General features: G+C 45.4%; 1 protein-coding gene across 2 annotated transcripts in view; it reads left to right on the forward strand.

Moving 5' to 3' along the window:
- mtus1b (microtubule associated tumor suppressor 1b) overlaps positions 1–17202 on the forward strand; it is a 212087-nt gene that overhangs the window by 56012 nt on the left and 138873 nt on the right. For both annotated transcript variants that reach the window (XM_069924546.1, XM_069924545.1), the window contains exon 2: positions 13258–15577. In XM_069924546.1, the coding sequence (XP_069780647.1) occupies positions 13427–15577 (2151 nt within the window). In that variant the 5' untranslated portion in view covers positions 13258–13426. The remainder of the gene's footprint in view (positions 1–13257; positions 15578–17202) is intronic.

A 17202-nucleotide genomic window follows, 5' to 3' on the forward strand; every position in this document is an offset into this window, starting at 1 on the left:
AATGGGGTTTCCAGAGCACTGACATCGGTTGTCCTGGATCAGGTAACACCTCACGAATTGAATAACTCAATGCAGGAGGTGAGGGTAAACGGATATTTGACTGATGACTTGGTAGACACTGGCTCCACTGAGAGCTTTATAAACTCTGATGGCTCTATGGTACAACTTAGAGTGTACCCAATGGACTATCGTATTTTCCTAGCTTTGCACTCTGCGATGATCCAGGGGTACTGTTTTTAAAAAAAAAAAAAAAAAAAAAAAAAAAAGTAGGGGGGGGGGAATTTTGTAAGTTCCGAATGTATGTACTGAAGGATTTGTGTGCTCCTGTGTTGCTAGGCCTGGACTTCCTGTGTCATCTTAAAAAAAAAAGCATGACCATGGAGTACTCCCTCCAATCACGGCGTAAAATGCCACATGGGTCTCTCCACTCTAAATATCAATATTTATTTTTTTCTTTCCCCCCCCCCCCCCCCCCCCCCCCCCCGCCACTGTTTCCAAACCTGACTCCAGATTGCAAGCCAATAGCTACAAATAGCAGATGATGCAGTACGGGGATTGGGAACTTAATAGAGTTGAGACACAATGGCTGCTCAAAGAAAACTTCATTGAGCCTAGCAACAGCCCATGAAGAGCCCAGGTGGTAGTTATGAAAGGGGAATAAAAGTCCAGGCTAGTGATCGACTGTAGCCAAACAATTCATTGTTTCACAGTCTTAGACGCGTACTCCCCCCTCTCGAATTTCGGACGTGGTAAACAAAATTGTGCAGTTCCTAGCCTATTTGACCATCGACCTGAAAGCTGCATGCCATCAGTTCCTAATCAGTTCTGAGGACTGCCTCTAACCAGCATTTGAGGCAAACGGACGACTATCAATTTCAGAGGGTCCCTTTTGGCATTACCTTTGGGGTCTTGGTCTTCGAGACAGATGGACACAATGGTTGCTGAGTACGAATTGAAGGCCACCTTCCCTTATCTTGACAACGTTGTAGCGGCTGCTAAATTGATTTGAAAAAACGAGAACAGTACTCAGTGGACTTGTCTGCACTCCAGTATTTTTTTAAACTTCTTGCGCTGTACCTTAAGGCCGTGGGTAAGTCCCACCTTCATGCCGGAAACCATGTCACAGTGTTGCCCTGTGCACATGCAGACCTGACCCAACCAGCGGTAAAGATCCTGGAGGCACCATCTAGATGTGGCTACTCCGCTGCCGTGTCCGTAATGCATGGAGTCAGTTCGTCTGCCCTCAGATGTGCACCACCACGCAAACCCCCAGACCTGTGTCCCTGAATCCTGTGTTGGTTTGGCTTTGGGAGGGGCCTGCCCCTATTCTTTGGCTGGCTCTGGGGCAATCAGCTGGCTGAGATTGAGATGCGCAGGCTTCAGGTGGTCGGCTGTGAAAAGTTCCACCCTGCCCCCAATGTTTCGTGTGAACATGTTGCCACTCCTGCAGTTCACCTTGTAGGGACCTTTGTAGGGTCACTTGAGAGGGGGAGTGTGCACCTCGATGAACGAATACTTAGTCAGTTGTCTTTAAGTCTGAGGGGATTGAGGTGGCGTGGTGTCTGTGGTGTGAGGGTAGCTTTGTGCGAGGGAACCCAACCTGTCCCTCATTTTCTGTAGTGCTGCCCCTCATGCTGTGTCTGTGCCCTTGGTGGCAGGGGATGGTCAAAGGTGCTCCATATAGCAACTCAATCGAGGAGGCCTGGAGGTCCTCTTTGGGTGCTGTCCAGATGCCAAGGAGCACCCTGGGGAGCTTGTCCACCCAATTGGGTCTGGCCAGGCAGGCCATCAGCACAGTCTTTAGGTGGCAGTGGAAATGTTCTACCAGGCCGTTGGACTGTGGGTGGTAGGTAGTGGTGTGGTGGAGTTTTGTGATGAGGAGGGAGGCAAGCGGTGTCCACAAGGCAGAGGTGAATTGTGCCCCTCTGTAGTTGTACGGGCTGATGTCCCAAACCGGAATATCCAGTGTGCGAGCACTGCTCTGGCACAGGCTTCTGCGGTTGTCCTTGAAGGGAATGACCTCTGGCAATTTCGTGGCTTGGTCGACCACTGAGAAGATACCAGACTTCTTGAGAAACATGTAGAGCCGGTTTGCCTGCAGTCAGAGATGTGGACTGCCACACAACCACCCCCTCCCCCCCCCCCCCCTTAAAGAACCGGCTTGTGCTGAGATTTTGAGTCCAAAAGGCATGCGCAGGAACTTGAAGAATCTGAAGGGCGTGATGATGGCCGTTTTCCCAATGTGGACGGGAATTTTGTGGTAGCCTTGCACCAAGTTGGCCTTGGAGAAAACAGTTGCTCTGCAGGTTGGCTCTGAAGTCCTGTATACGTGGGGACTGGGTAGCAGTCAGGGGTGGTTGAATCGTTGAGGCACCGGTACTCTCTGCTAGGTCGCCAGCCCCCTGTGGCCTTGGGTACCATTTAGAGAGGGGAAGTCCATGGGGTGTCAGACCTATGGATGATCCCCAGTTCTTCCATTTGTTTCAATTCCTTCTTGGCTAGTTGCAGCTTGTCTCGGGGATGTCGACTGACCTTCGCATGGAAGGGTGGGCCCTGTGTCAATGTTTTGGCATGGTGGACATGAACTGGGGCCTGAAAATAGGTGAGAATTCACCCAAAATACAGTTGTACCTGTTGGTGAAAGTGATAACGGTGATCACTTTCTGGTCCCGAGCGCTGGTGTCTGTGAGCTGGAACATCTAGGCGTGCACTAGGCGTTTAGCTTTGAGGTCCACAAGCAGGCTTTTGGCTCGGAGAAAATCTGCACCAAGGAATGGCTTTTTCACTGTGGCCAATGTGAAATCCCAGTGGAAGGTCTCGTCACCAAGGCATGTTGGTATGTGCCACTTGCCGAAGGTCTTAATGGAATTATTATTGGCCACCCGCAGGGTTGGCCCTCATGAGCATGTTCTGGTTTCTAAAGGCATCGATGGGATGACGCTGATCTCTGTTCCCATGTCGACAAGGAAACGCCGGCTTGGGTTTTGTCTGTGACATATAGTAGGCTCTTTGTGTGGCCAGCCTCCATAGCTATTAGCGGCAGGTGGCCTGGGCATTTCCCAGGAACAAGCAGAGCTGTTTGCATTTGTGAGCTTCTGCCCCTCGTGCTGGTGGTAGAAACGCTATCGTGGCTCTGGTGCTTCTTTTGCTCTGTGAGGGCATGACTGTTGACTGCTTGTTTGGGTTTTGGGCTGCTGCTCTGTCAGAGAACACATCAGCTGATTCATGGCGGGTTTGTTCTCTTTCGGTGCACCAGAAAATGTCTGCCTTCACTGCAAGCTTGCGAGGGTCGCTGAAATCCGCGTCCACTAGCAGCAGTTGGATGTCATCGGGCATCTGCTCGAAGAATGCCTGCTCAAACATGAAGCAGGGGTTGCCCTCTGCCAGTGTGAGTATTTCATCCATAACAGCGGATGGTGCTGCGTCCCTTTGGCCATCCAGGTGCATAAGCCTGTAGCATCTAGAGAGCTCATAGGTGCCGATGAGGAGTGCCTTCAAAGCAGAGTATTTACCTTCCCTTCCTCCAGTGGGTTCTGTATAATAATAATAATAATAACAATTACAGCACGGAAACAGGCCATTAGGCCCTTCTAGTCCGCACCGAACCAAACACCCCTTTCTAATCCCACCTCCCTGCACAATGCCCATAACCCTCCATCTTCCTCTCATCCAACTCTGGCTGCAGTTTCTTGGTCCAGGGAGATGACGACGTGGTAGTACTTGGTGGAGTCTGAAGTATCTGCTTTATCTGGAACTGTGCTTCTGCCCAACCAAACGAAGCATCTAGAAAGTGGAGAGTTTAAGGGTGACTGCACTGACTGTTGTAGCATCCATAATATTGAGTCCAGAGGCATCTGGACCCGTCGGGGTCACCGATGTAGAGGCAACTAGAGTCTAAAGAATGAGACCAGTACTCAGTGGGCTCTCCTGCACTCCAGTTTTTGAAGCTTCCGCGCTGTGCCATAAGGCCAAGGGTAAGTCCTGCCCTCATGCCGGAAACCATGTCACGTCGTTGCCCTGCATGCATCCCGACCAGGCTGGTGGAAAAGATTATCCCGATGGCACTATGTTGAAGTGGCTGCTCTGCTGCCGCAACTGTAACACGTAGAACCAGTTCTCCTGCTGTCAGAGGCGTGCATCGCCACAACGTCACTATTTGTGGACACTCTCTGGAAGACCATGATGCCAACCTCCAGAGATTTCTCCACACGGCCAAGGCCCTGAATCTCACGTACAACTCCAGTATGTATGTGTTCTGGATGAAACGTCTGGTGATCCTGGACTATGTGGTGGAAAATTGCATCATTGGCTTTGTTAGACCTCCTGATCCTGAGGACCATGAAAGCTTGAAGGAGGTTCCTGGGCTGCTTCTCCTATGCTCATTGGGTCCCTCACTTTGCAGATAAGGTCTGCCTCCTCTTAAAGTCCACCTCTTTCCTATTGTTGGCTGAAGCCCAGGCAGCTTTGACTACATTCAGAGCTACATTGCAAAGGCCACCATGCATGTGGTGGATGAGAATGCACCCTTCCAGGTGGAAAGTAATGTCTCCAACGTAGCTCTGGCTGCTACCCTTAACCAGGTGGGCAGGCCGGTTGCCTTTCTCTCTCACGCCCTGAAAGAACACTAGCTTCAGAACCCATCTGCAGAGAGAGGCTCAAGCCATTGTAGAAGCCATCAGGCACTGGAGGCATTACCTGGCTGAGAGAAAATTTACACCTCTCACCGACCAGCGATCAGTGACATTTGCATTAAATAATGCAAAAAGGGGCAGAATAAAGAATGATAAAATTGAGTTGGTGAAGGATCGAACGCTTCACCTATAATTGTGACAGGCCAGGTACTCTCAATGAACCTCCAGGTTCCCTGTCAAGTTGAAGCTATGCCTCTGCACACACTGGCCAGCTGTGGTCACTGGAGGTCACTGCACAATGAGCTTTGCCACCCAGACATCACCTACATGGCTCATTTCGTCAAGGCACGGAATCTACCCTACTCCATTGAGGACATGGAAATGACCAAGTCCTGCCAGGCCTGCGCAGAGTGCAAGCTGCACTTCTACCACCCCGATAAAGTGCACCTGATGAAGGCATCCCGCCCCTGCGAACGACTGTGTTGATTTCAAGGGTCCCCCTCCCTCCCACCAACAGAAAGGTGTACTTTCTCAATGTCATTGAGTATTCACGTTTTCCATTTGACATCCCCTGCCCAGACATGACTTACCATCATGGTCATCAGGGCCTTGCACTCTATTTTCACCCTGTTTGGGTATCCCATCTATATTTATAGTGACCATTTATGAGCCAAAAGTTACGCCCTTACCTGCTTGTAACGGACATCGCTTCAAGCAGGTTGACTAGCTACAATCCCCAGGGGAATGGAAAAATTGAAAAGGACAACGCGACTGTATGGAAGGCCATGAAATTGACTCTCTGGTCCATAGGCCTTCCAGACTCGCACTGGAAAGAAGTCCTACCCACGGCACTCAACTCCGAGGTCGCTCCTCTGCATGGCGACCAACGCAACTCCGCACGAGCTTATGTTTACGTTCCAAAGGAAATCCACGTCTGAGACTGCTCTCCCAGCTTGGCTGATGGCACCAGGGCCAGTCCTGCTGAGAAAGCAAGGGAGGAGGAGCAAGACAGATCTCTTGATCAAGAGGGTGCAACTGCTGCGTGCCAACCCAACGTATGCCTACTTGGCATACCCTGACAGCAGAGAGGACACAGTCTTGATCAGAGACCTGGCACCTGCCAGAACTGAGAATCAGATGCCTCGAGTGTGTCAGAAACTACAGAGTACCCCAGTCAGGGTCCTGGAGGACACTGCTTGGGAAGTGGTAATTCTGGTCAAGCCCTCGAGACCCACTGACCTTGTACAATGTGATCCAGGAAGTTTCGGAAGCCCAAAGTCCTCCAGTTCTGCAGTGCTTGACCAGAATTACCAGATCCCTAACAGGTAAATATTTGTAAAGTATTAGTTTTTTTTTGAATGATTGGTCTCTGTTTCTCCACCCACAGGCTCAATTCTGAAGGAAGGATGAATGCAGTGAACTGAAATTCACTGTCTATATATTGTTCAGATGGCTCCACCCTCACCTACCCCGATTTAAAAACCCTGGTTTTCCTGCCTTACCTCAGATTCACCGGAGGACTAATGTATCTGCAGGCCATTGATTGTAAGCTATTAAAAGCGTGTTTGTACTCCTCACTTGTCTCTGAGTGCAATCAGTCATGTTACATTCTCTTTACAACCCACTGCAATCCTTGTAGACAGGTGTTCCAACTTGTAGTTTTTAAGTATTTATGGCAGCCTTACAAAATTGTGAGGGGCCGTACACAGCCTTTAGAGCCTCGTAGAAACCCCTGAAGTCGCCAATGTCCGCGCTGAGCTGTGTTCGTTTGGCGAGGCTAGTCCACCACTCATTTTGGATCTCCCGGAGTTTGCGCTGAAGATGGCTGCATGCGCGACGGAAGGCTTGTTTCTTCTCTGGACAGGACGGCTTTGTAAGGTGAGCCTGGTGGGCAGCTCGCTTCTTTGCCAGCAGCTCCTGGATTTCCTGGCTGTTTTCGTCAAACCAGTCCTTGTTTTTCCTGGAGGAGAAGCCCAGTACCTCTTCAGTGGATTGCAGTATGGTAGTCTTCAACTGATCCCAGAGGGTTTCAGGGGACGGGTCCGTGAGGCGGGTTGCAACGTCGAGCTTTGCTTTGAGGTTTGCCTGGAAGTTTCCTCTCGCTTCGTCTGACTGCAGTTTTCCAACATTGAACCTCTTTCTGGGGGCTTTATTGTTCCTGGGCTTTGGCTTGAAGTGAAGGTTGAGCTTGCAGCAAACCAGCCGGTGGTCAGTGTGGCATTCCGCGCTAGGCATGACCCTGGTGTGGAGCACATCTTGTTTGTCACTTTCTCACACCAGGATGTAGTCCAGGAGGTGCCAGTGTTTGGATCGGGGATGCATCCAGGTGGTCTTAAGGCTGTCCCTCTGCTGAAAAAGGGTGTTTGTAATGACAAGTCGCTGTTCTGCGCAGAGCTCCAACAGGAGGCGCCCATTGTCGTTGCACTTGCCGACGCCATGCTTGCCCAGGATTCCTGGCCAGGTTTCTGAGTCTTTGCCGACACGAGCGTTGAAGTCGCCCAGGATGACAACCTTGTCGGCTGTAGGGGTACGTTGGATGAGGTTGCGCAGGTCGGTGTAGAACTTGTTCTTTTCTGCTGGTTCCGCCTGGAGGGTTGGAGCATAGACACTGATGAGGGTGATGTGACGCTTGTTTTGAAGTGGGAGTCGCATGGACATGATTCGGTCCGAGAGGCCTGTCGGAAGGTTTTCGAGTTTGGAGGCAATGAAGCTCTTGACCATGAAGCCTACACCAGATAGGCGTCGTTCATCCGAAGGCTTGCCAGACCAGTAGAGTGTGTAGCCCGCGCCGCGTTCTTGGAGGCTGCCTACATCTGCCAGGCGGACTTCACTGAGAGCGGCTATGTCGATGTCAAGTCTGAGGAGTTCATGTGCAATGAGGGCAGACCGACGTTCAGGTCGGTGGCTGTCAGCCTTGTCTAGCATGGTTCTGATGTTTCAGCATGCTAGCTTGAGTTTGTGAGCATCTTTTGAGGGGGAGGACGTGGAGGGGGAGGACGTGGACCTGTCCTCGGGCCTGCGCAAAGGAGCTTTTAGGTGGAGTGCAGTGCGCGCAGTACTGGCCCCACCCTTTACACCCATGGTTCGTGTGCCGTGGCCGAGCAAGCTGGGACGTGGCAGCGAGGTCCTTGGGTCGTAGGTTTTATATCGGAGTGGCCTTCTCCTATGCAGGTTTCTTACCCGGGCTGGATGGGTCACGTCTCCAGAATGGAGGACCATCGCCTTCCCAAGATCGTATTATATGGCGAGCTCTCCACTGGCCACCGTGACAGAGGTGCACCAAAGAAAAGGTACAAGGACTGCCTAAAGAAATCTCTTGGTGCCTGCCACATTGACCACCGCCAGTGGGCTGATAACGCCTCAAACCGTGCATCTTGGCGCCTCACAGTTTGGCGGGCAGCAACCTCCTTTGAAGAAGACCGCAGAGCCCACCTGACTGACAAAAGGCAAAGGAGGAAAAACCCAACACCCAACCCCAACCAACCAATTTTCCCTTGCAACCGCTGCAATCGTGTCTGCCTGTCCCGCATCGGACTTGTCAGCCACAAACGAGCCTGCAGCTGACGTGGACTTTTTACCCCCTCCATAAATCTTCGTCCGCGAAGCCAAGCCAAAGAAAAGAAGAAAGAAACAAAATTGTGTATATAAAAGGTAAAGTGAAAATCTGTTGGGAATTTTGTAACTTTTCCCTTACAAGATGTAGTTGGAATATGATGAAATGGTGCAGCCGAGATAGATAAACTGGTTGACCGTTTTGAGTTTTGTGTGCCCGATGGAGATGTGGGGGGGGGGCTGGTAGTCATGGTGGGGAGCTGGCTGATGGAGGACCTCAGTTTTCTTCAGGCTGACTTCCAGGCCAAACATTTTGGCAGTTTCCGCAAAACAGGACATCAAGCACTGAAGAGCTGGCTCAGAATGGGCAACTAAAGCGGCATCGTCTGTAAAGAGTAGTTCACGGACGAGTTGCTCTTGTGTCTTGGTGTCAGCTTGCAGGCACCTCAGATTGAAGAGACTGCCATTCGTGCGGTACCGGATGTAAACAGCATCTTCATTGTTGAGGTCTTTCATGGCTTGTTTCAGCATCATGCTGAAGAAGATTGAAAAGAGGGTTGGTGCGAGAACGCAGCCTTGCTTCACGCCATTGTTAATGGAGAAGGGTTCAGAGAGCTCATTGCTGTATCTGACCCGACCTTGTTGGTTTTCGTGCAGTTGGATAACCATGTTGAGGAACTTTGGGGGGCATCTAAGGCACTCTAGTATTTGCCAAAGCCCTTTCCTACTCACGGTGTCGAAGGCTTTGGTGAAGTCAACAAAGGTGATGTAGAGTCCTTTGTTTTGTTCTCTGCACTTTTCTTGGAGCTGTCTGAGGACAAAGACCATGTCAGTAGTTCCTCTGTTTGCGCGAAAGCCGCACTGTGATTCTGGGAGAACATTTTCGGCGACACTAGGTATTCTATTTAGGAGAATCCTAGCGAAGATTTTGCCTGGATCGACAACACTCGCCAAGGCAAATAGCGCCTTTGGAAGACTACACAAAAGAGTCTGGAAAAACAACCAACTGAAAACCCTCACAAAGATTAGTGTATACAGAGCCGTTGTCATACCCACACTCCTGTTCGGCTCCAAATCATGGGTCCTCTACCGGCATCACCTACGGCTCCTAGAACGCTTCCACCAGCGTTGTCTCCATTCCATCCTCAACATTCATTGGAGCGACTTCATCACCAACATCGAAGTACTCGAGATGGCAGAGGCCAACAGCATCGAATCCACGCTGCTGAAGATCCAACTGCGCTGGGTAGGTCACGTCTCCAGAATGGAGGACCATCGCCTTCCCAAGATTGTGTTATATGGCGAGCTCGCCACTGACCACTGAGACAGAGGTGTACCAAAGAAGAGGTACAAGGACTGCCTAAAGAAATCTCTTGGTGCCTGCCACATTGACCACCGCCAGTGGGCTGATATCACCTCAAACCATGCATCTTGGCACCTCATAGTTCGGCGGGCAGCAACCTCCTTTGAAGAAGACCGCAGAGCTCACCTCACTGACAAAAGGCAAAGGAGGAAAAACCCAACACCCAACCCCAACCCACCAATTTTCTCTTGCAACCGCTGCAACCATGTCTGCCTGTCCCGCATCGGACTTGTCAGCCACAAACGAGCCTGCAGCTGACGTGGACATTAATCTTCATCTGCGAAGTCAAGCCAAAGGAAAAAAAAAAGGAATATAATGATTAAAATGAAGAAAATCAAACTTGTGAGATAAATTGATATTACAGCTGAATGTAAAGAAATGTAGACAGATGGAACCTGGAGCATAAATATCTAGTTCTGATGCTCAATATAAACTGAGCAAAAAGCTTTGTTCTATTTGGTAGACCCAGACTGCAGCTCAATCCCAACGTCTGCATTAATGTCTTCCTCCTTTTGAGCAATCTTTGGAGAGAATTTGCAGTGCTGTTTTCCTGTTTTTAACATGGGTAAACTTGATGCAAATCAGTTAGATGGTAAATAATTTCACTTAATAGCTAGAATGTTTGCATATTGAGTTTCTTCATCTTAAGTGCAAACCTCCAGTTGATTAATCTTTCATCGATACTGATTGTGTTGAGAGCCATGAAGGACAACTGTACTATCCCGAGAAAACCTGTGAATTAACTATTGCAATCATATTCACTCTAGAAAAGAACATTGGTGAATTCAGGGAGGTGGGTGAAATTAAAAAGAAAAATCAGCAGTGAAAAGGTATTTGATTTCTTGGCAGACGGATGAATGAATTCCCCGAATCTGATAGCTACCATAGGAGTTGGAGGAATTTGCAGGGTCCCTGAAAAATGTTCAGATCTTCTTTGGCCACAGAAGCCAGATAATTAGAGGACAGAATGTAGTTTCTTTCTTTATTTGAGACAACTAGCAAGGATGAGCCAGGTAATTGAAGGTTAGTGAATTTAATAATAGAAATTTATTGGAAACTGAGAAGGGCAGGGCTTAATGAACTTGGCAGGGAAACCGAGATTAATCCAGGATGGCCAACATGGTTGACTGATTTGAATTTTCTTTTGAGGAGCTGATTAAATGTATTAATGGGGTAATGTGAACTTCAATGAGGCCATTGAGAGGGTCACAGATAGGCGATTTGGATCAAATTGGTTTTGTTATCAAAGGCAGAAGGTGATGGTTGAGTTTTTCCCATTTAGAAGTTTTTGTGAGGAGTGTATTGCAAACCAATGCTGTGCTTCTTGCTATTTGTCACATTAAGGATCAGGGTGTGAATGTTCAAGTCAAGTCACCTTTGTTTATCATTCATACCATGGTCGCATAGTAAAGATGAGATAGCATTTCTCCAGGACCACAGAGCATATTTATATAAATGTAAGTTAGAAGTTAAACACATTAAAATATTAAGATGTATACAATAACTGTCCATGGTACCCTATCCACAAATGTTCTGGGAATTTAGGAGTCTGATGGCTTAGGTGGGGGGGCGGTGGGGAAACTGTTGCCCAATTTGGGTGCAAGGACCTGAGTGCTGCAGTACCTCCTACCAGATTGCCGAAGAAGAAAAGTTTACATGAGGGGTGTTTATTGCCTTTTACCTGCATTGAGTGTTGTATATGTCCTTCTCGGAAGAGAGCCCGCAGTGATCTTTTCCGCTAAGTTCACTATTCTCTGCAGGGTCTTGTGGTCTGAGGAGGTACAGCTTTCAAACTAGGATGCTCTCGATGCATCCTCTGTAGAATTTAATAAGGGTAGATGAACTTTCCTCAGCCTTCACAGGAAGTAGAGGAGTTGCTGGGATATCTTGGCTATGTTGAGGGACCAGGTGAGATTCTGTAAGAGCACTCTAAGAACTTAATACTCTTGACAGCCTCAGTGATGGAGACAACTATCTCTTTTGTTTTTTAACATTCAGGAACAGGCTCTGCATGAGTCCATTAGCAACTGCACCTCATTCTTGTATGCTGACTCGTCATTCTTGCTGATCAGGCAAGAATGGTCATGTTGTCAGCGAACTTGGTGGTTCGAGCTGTGTTTAGCTGCAAAGTTGTGGGTCAGCAGGGTGAACAGCAGTGGACTAAGCACAGAGGCCTTAGCGCAGGGGGAGGGGGGCTGTACTCAATGTGATGGTCTTAGAGTTGCTGTTACTGATCTGGACTTGGGTCTTTCTGACAGGGAGTCTAGAATCCAATTGTACAGGGAGGTATTTAGATCCAGCAGGCTCAACATCCTTATCAGATACTGTGATATGATTGTGTTGAATGCCAAGCTGAAGTCAATATTAACAGCATTTGAACATACAAGTCCTTGCTTTCCAGGTGAGTGAGGGCTCGATGGAGGGCAGTGGCAATGACATCATCTGTAGAATGGTTGGTCTGTATGTGAACTACAGGGGTTCTAGTGATGGGGCAGCAGAAGGTTGATGTGCAGCACGACAAGCCTCTTGAAGCACTTCATGACTGGATGTGAGGGTATTAGTCATTGAGGCAGGACACAGACATCTTCTTCGGCACAGGGACAATGGTGGTGGCTTTGAAGCACATTGGGACCACAGTGCTTCTCAAGGAGATGTTAAAGATGTTGGTGAGAACATCTGCTAGCTGAGTTCCAGATCCCTTGAGAACTCTGCAGGGAATATTATCAGATCCAGCAGCTTTTCGCAGGTTGATCTTGCTTTGCTTTTATAACGTCGGCCACTGCAAAACACAGTACCTAGTCATTTGAAGGAATTCACAATATGAAAATTTCTAGTAATATTTGAAAGGAGTATTGTCTTTGGCACAATATTGGGTGTGAGACCAAAAAATACCAGATAGAATTTAACCTTGAAATAGCTCATCTATTTTGGAGGAGTAATAGAGGGCAGAAGGAAATACTGAGAAAATAATGGACCTTGGTGTAGATATCCAAGGATCCTGGTTAACTGTTGTGTTGTAAGATGAGGTAGTTAAAGAAAGTAAATCTGATTCTTGTCTTTGTCTTGGCACAGAATACAAGACCTGAGAGATTCTGGTAGAACAATAAAATGTTAGTCCAAATGGAGTACTGTGTCTCCGAGCTATATGAGATTGTACTGGAGATGTTCCCTGGGGTGGACTATTTCAGCTTTGCTTTGGGAAGAATGAATTTGTTTTCGAGGAGAGAAGGTAGAGAGAACTGAGATAAAGTGGGGCATAGATGGCAAAGAACTTGAGTGTTCAAAGTTGGAGAACAGCATGTTGTAGGAGATTTCAGATTTGAATAATTTTCTGTTTCTCAGGCAGATGAAGGTGCTCTTTTAACATGTAAATATTGAGCTGGCTGTGGGTTGAATGGAAAATGGAATTTTAGAATCCTTTTGCATGGATGTGGTGGGTGAATGGTTTTTGTCAAGCTGTATTGCACTGACATTGAGCCTTTTACAGACACATTAAATCTGTGTGTGCTGTTATTGGAAAAACTTTTTCTCCAAACAGGTTTAATTTTATTTTTCTGGTAAAATTCAACACTAAATTTGAATTACTTCAGGATGGCTCCAGATTTGGTGCAGTTCCACCACAAACATTGACTTGAAATTGCCAAGATAGTTTCACAATTGCAAAATAATTTATTGGATATGCACTAAACCTAACTTTTGTTTTCTGTTCAGTTATAGATGAAGTTCATTTGCTTGAACAATCGACATTCAACATTGATAAAGCAATTACTATTTTGGAAGAACCTATCCTTTCCAGATTTTGTTCCTTGAAAGTATTGTGTGTACTGTTGCTGATATTGGATCAATATTCTAAAATACTACTTGATTGGAAATATTTGAAATGAGCTTACAAACCAACCAGTGTAATGGAATTGAAGAATCTTTGGAGAATACAATAAATGGCTTTCAGTGTATTCTGATCAATGATAAAAAATCCTCCAGTACACCAATATCTCCTGAAGTAATCCATGTTGCACCCCAGTTAACAATTGAAACCTCTGTGATCCCAAATATGCAAATGTATCCATGTAATAACAACTTCAAGATATCTAATGAAGACGTCTCTGGGCTCCAGGATATAGCTGGACCTGAATTAGAAATGGCTGAAGATGACCTTTGTGATGACGCAGTTGCTAATTCTCAAAGTAGTTCTTCAGATCAGTACATGACTGCAAATGTGAGTTGCAACTCTGAGAGCTCTGCTGCAATCACAGATCCTGGCTGGTGTATGCAAGCATGTAAATGGGGTAACTCCATCAAAAGCCACCTCCCTTGCAGTGATGATCATGCGACCAACGTTGCGCAAAACTTGAACTCTCATATTGCAAATGAAGCACCTCTTCAAACGTCCCAACACCATGTTTCGGGCAATAGTTTGAACTTTACTGTTGACGATATTCATGATGGAGGTATAGGAATTAAAACACACATGGAAAGTTTAGAATATGCAATACTGCCTCATGGACCAGGGTTGGAAATGAAAGGTGTTGGACTAGACAGCACTGAACATAATCCCAGTGTGTCTGCTCTTGAATCATCGGTATTTTTGCACAGCTCATATGATCCAATTCTAGTCTCTGATCAGTACCTGGATATCTTTGAATCTGCAGGTGAAAGTGAGCTGATAGATGACATGCTCACTACTTCTCAAGTGCCAGTGGAAATGGTCCTCAATTCCAAAGACACTCTTGAAGTGCTATCAAATCACCAACAAGTCGTCAATGATGTGGACCAAGTACTTTGTCAATCAGAATTGAGTCAGAGTACTAGATCCTCTCTTGGTTGCTCCCAGAACCCCAAAGTGAACTACAGGGAGATGAAAGATCGTGGCATAGCTAATTCTACTGATCCCCTGCTGTGCATGAAATATAAACCAAAAGAAAAGGGAGGTGAACAGTTGGTAGCCAAAAGTGAAGAAAGCTATGAGGTTGACCATAAGAAACCCATGAGATTAACTACAGGGCAGAAATTTGAAGTTGATATGTGCAAAAAGCCAGCGAACTCTGAAATGAATCACACTTTTATAGTGTTGCCGGAAGCAAATAACGTTGGATCTGCATCAGAAATGATCGATTGGATTGATGATGCACAGGAAGCCGGCAATGTAAATGAAGACACGTTTATAGTTTTTAATTCATCAAATTGTGAAAATGGAGCTATCTTTTCTCAAACGTCAACCCCTTTACCAGAATCCACAAAACCTGCATTTTTCAGCTCTGTATTTCTGAATCCAACTGGAAAAACTAACAGGAGGAGTTATTCTACACCTGCTGGAGAGACTCCAGCCAACTTGCAGCTGCAACCAAATGCCAGAGACCAAGTACAGAAGCAATGCTGCAAAGTAAAGCAGAATGCTAATAGGAAAGCAAAATTGACCAAAGTGGAGATAAAATGTTACCCTAAGCCTAATTTTAACTATGTCAAACCGAAAGTGGTATCGAGAATTCAGATGAATTTACAACCAAGAAATGTCAGCCCTTCATCAGGATCATTGAAAAATTTCCCAAGGTCCACAAGTTCTGTCACGTCGCCTCAGTCTCTATGTTCTCAGTCTTCTGTTTTGAAAGCGTTAAATAAGGATCGGCTTTCGAAGCCAAAGTCAGCACTCTTGAACTTGAGCAATGTTGCGTTAAAGAAAACTCTCCCTGCAAACCAGGAGTCTATTTCGTTTGCAGAAAATATCTCCAAGTCTGATTGTAAGAGTGGTCAAACTGCAACACCCTCAAAATCTGCCTCAATTGATGGAGCATCAAGTCAAGTGCGCAGCTCATTGCACTACTCAAAGTCATCACTTTCTTCTGTCAGTGCGACTCATGAGCTTAATAAAACTTTTCATTGTGATGGAAGGGAAAGAATAAATATTTCAAAGCAGAAGGTTCCTCTTGCTGAAAAGCCAAGAACTCGATGTGCAATATTAGCAGCTCCAACAGATAATCGTGTTGGTTTAAATGTTCCTGTAACTGTAGTGGAGGAGAAGTCTCACCCCCCAGAAGTAAGTGTGAACATTTATTGCTATATGCCTTAAAATGCAAGCCCGATAAGTAAATAGAATAAGTCACTTTGTTAATTTTCTGTCATGAGCAACTATAACTGCAGATGGCATCATTTGAAAAGTTTTACTTGAAGTTTGTGTTCGTTAACTTCCATTAAATGTTCAAAATTTTCCCATTCCTATTGGTCCAACATGATGAATGAGAGGGCAAGTTTTAAAACTATGTAGTGAATAACATGATTAAATTGTGGCAGTAATTTCAATTGCTAGTTTGGGTGAAAAAATGTCTGAAGGATAGGTAGTTGGCTGTAGAAAAAGCAATCTATTCTAGACATGGATGCAAATTGTTTAAAAAAATAATTGCTGGATCTATTGATAGATTTGCAAATGCAGGAAATATTTAGGTTTTCATTTTACAATGGAATGTGGAGAGTGATGATTAACAAATGCTTTTCTTGTTTATTTCCAACTTGGCCATTTCAGTTGGCAGTTGCGATTCAACGTTTGGAGGACACAGCAGAAGAACTTGTCCATAACTAAGCCCCATCTCATTCAATTTAACCTGTTAGATTTATGATTACCATCCAAAATATTTTTATCAAATTCCCCACTAATGAAGATCCATCTAGACTAGTGTTTATTGATCATTTAGTCTCGGCCACAAGATCCTATATAGAAATGAGAAACATCCTAACAAATAAGAAAATAGCAATTGACATCCACCTTGGAACTTTCAGCTGCTACATTCTTCCTTTCTTTTCTTTTTCAATCTTTTTATTATTATTATAATTTATAAACACATACAGTTCAAAGAGATATAAAAAAAATACATAGTAAGTAATGAATTAATACAGAGATATTAAACAATAATATTACAGAATAAAAATATATCATAAAAAAAAAATTTGATCAGTTTAGGGTGTGAACTATCTCTAAAAAAAAAGATATAATTAATAACAATATATGAAAAAAGAGAAAAAAAACCCCAAAAAAGAAGAAAAAACAAATCTGAATTAAAAAAAACTTAAAAAAAAACCTACAGATATAGCTAAACCACGCCGATCACTCCGATCTCATCTTACAGCCCAATTATCATACATAATCATAGAAAGAAAACAGAGCCAGATCAACTCACCACAAATGAAAATATTGAATAAATGGTTGCCAGGTTAACTCAAACTTAGAAGGGGATTCATAGACAGAGTTTCTAATTTTCTCTGAATTTAAACATAGTATAGTTTGGGTAAACCATTGGAAAACAGTGGGAGGATTAACCTCTTTCCAATTCAATAGTATAGATCTTCTAGCCATTAGTGTAAGAAAAGCAATCATACGATCCGCAGGAAGAGATAAATAAGTCAAATCTATCATAGGTAATCCAAAAATTGCAGTAAAGGGATGTGGTTGTAAATCAATATTCAAAACAGTAGATATAATGGAAAAAATTTCCTTCCAATAATTCTGTTAAGAGGGACAGGACCAAAACATATGAGTAAGGGAAGCTATTTCCAATTGACATTTATCACATATAGGATCGATATGAGAATAAAAGCGATGGAGTTTATCTTTAGACATATGAGCTCTATGAACAACTTTAAACTGTATTAGTGAATGTTTTGCACATA

The sequence above is a fragment of the Narcine bancroftii genome, chromosome 3 (assembly GCF_036971445.1).
Source record: "Narcine bancroftii isolate sNarBan1 chromosome 3, sNarBan1.hap1, whole genome shotgun sequence".
In the NCBI taxonomy this organism is placed as follows: domain Eukaryota; kingdom Metazoa; phylum Chordata; class Chondrichthyes; order Torpediniformes; family Narcinidae; genus Narcine; species Narcine bancroftii.